Below are 642 nucleotides of genomic sequence, written 5' to 3'. Positions count from 1 at the left end.
TTTATGCAAACGTAATCATCATGTGCAGGATCTGGGAAATCAAAGAGTCTGCAAAATCTAACGATGCAACTAAGAAAGTGTTGTAACCATCCCTATCTTTTTGTTGGAGGAGACTACAATATGTGGAAGAAACCTGAGATTGTGAGAGCTTCAGGGAAATTTGAACTCCTTGATCGTCTCCTTCCAAAACTGCGCAAGGCTGGACATAGAATTCTTCTCTTCTCCCAAATGACCCGTCTTATTGATGTTCTTGAGATTTACTTGACACTTAATGATTATAAGTACCTTAGACTGGATGGTACCACAAAGACAGATCAAAGAGGGCTTTTACTGAAGCAATTCAACGAGCCAGACTCTCCATACTTCATGTTTCTTTTGAGCACGCGTGCTGGAGGTCTAGGTTTGAACTTGCAAACTGCAGACACTGTTATTATTTTTGACAGTGATTGGAACCCACAAATGGACCAACAGGCTGAGGATCGAGCCCATCGCATAGGGCAAAAGAAAGAAGTCAGAGTGTTTGTTTTGGTTAGCGTTGGCTCTGTTGAGGAAGTAATATTGGAGCGTGCAAAACAAAAGATGGGCATTGATGCCAAAGTCATACAAGCTGGACTTTTTAACACAACTTCCACTGGTAAGTCT

General features: G+C 41.6%; 1 protein-coding gene across 1 annotated transcript; it reads left to right on the top strand.

The window, feature by feature from the left end:
* Positions 1-20: 20 nt before the first annotated feature.
* Positions 21-634, top strand: LOC109131756 (probable ATP-dependent DNA helicase CHR12; the record flags this gene model as incomplete). The annotated part of the gene is made up of 1 exon (XM_019242931.1): positions 21-634. A coding segment is annotated over exon 1 (571 nt), but the record flags the coding sequence as incomplete, so codon positions are not given.
* Between the last annotated feature and the right edge of the window lie 8 nt (positions 635-642).

This window comes from Camelina sativa, unplaced genomic scaffold (genome assembly GCF_000633955.1).
Source record: "Camelina sativa cultivar DH55 unplaced genomic scaffold, Cs unpScaffold04479, whole genome shotgun sequence".
NCBI lineage: Eukaryota > Viridiplantae > Streptophyta > Magnoliopsida > Brassicales > Brassicaceae > Camelina > Camelina sativa.
Note: the sequence above shows the minus strand (reverse complement) of the source record. Positions and strands in the feature narration are given on the sequence as shown.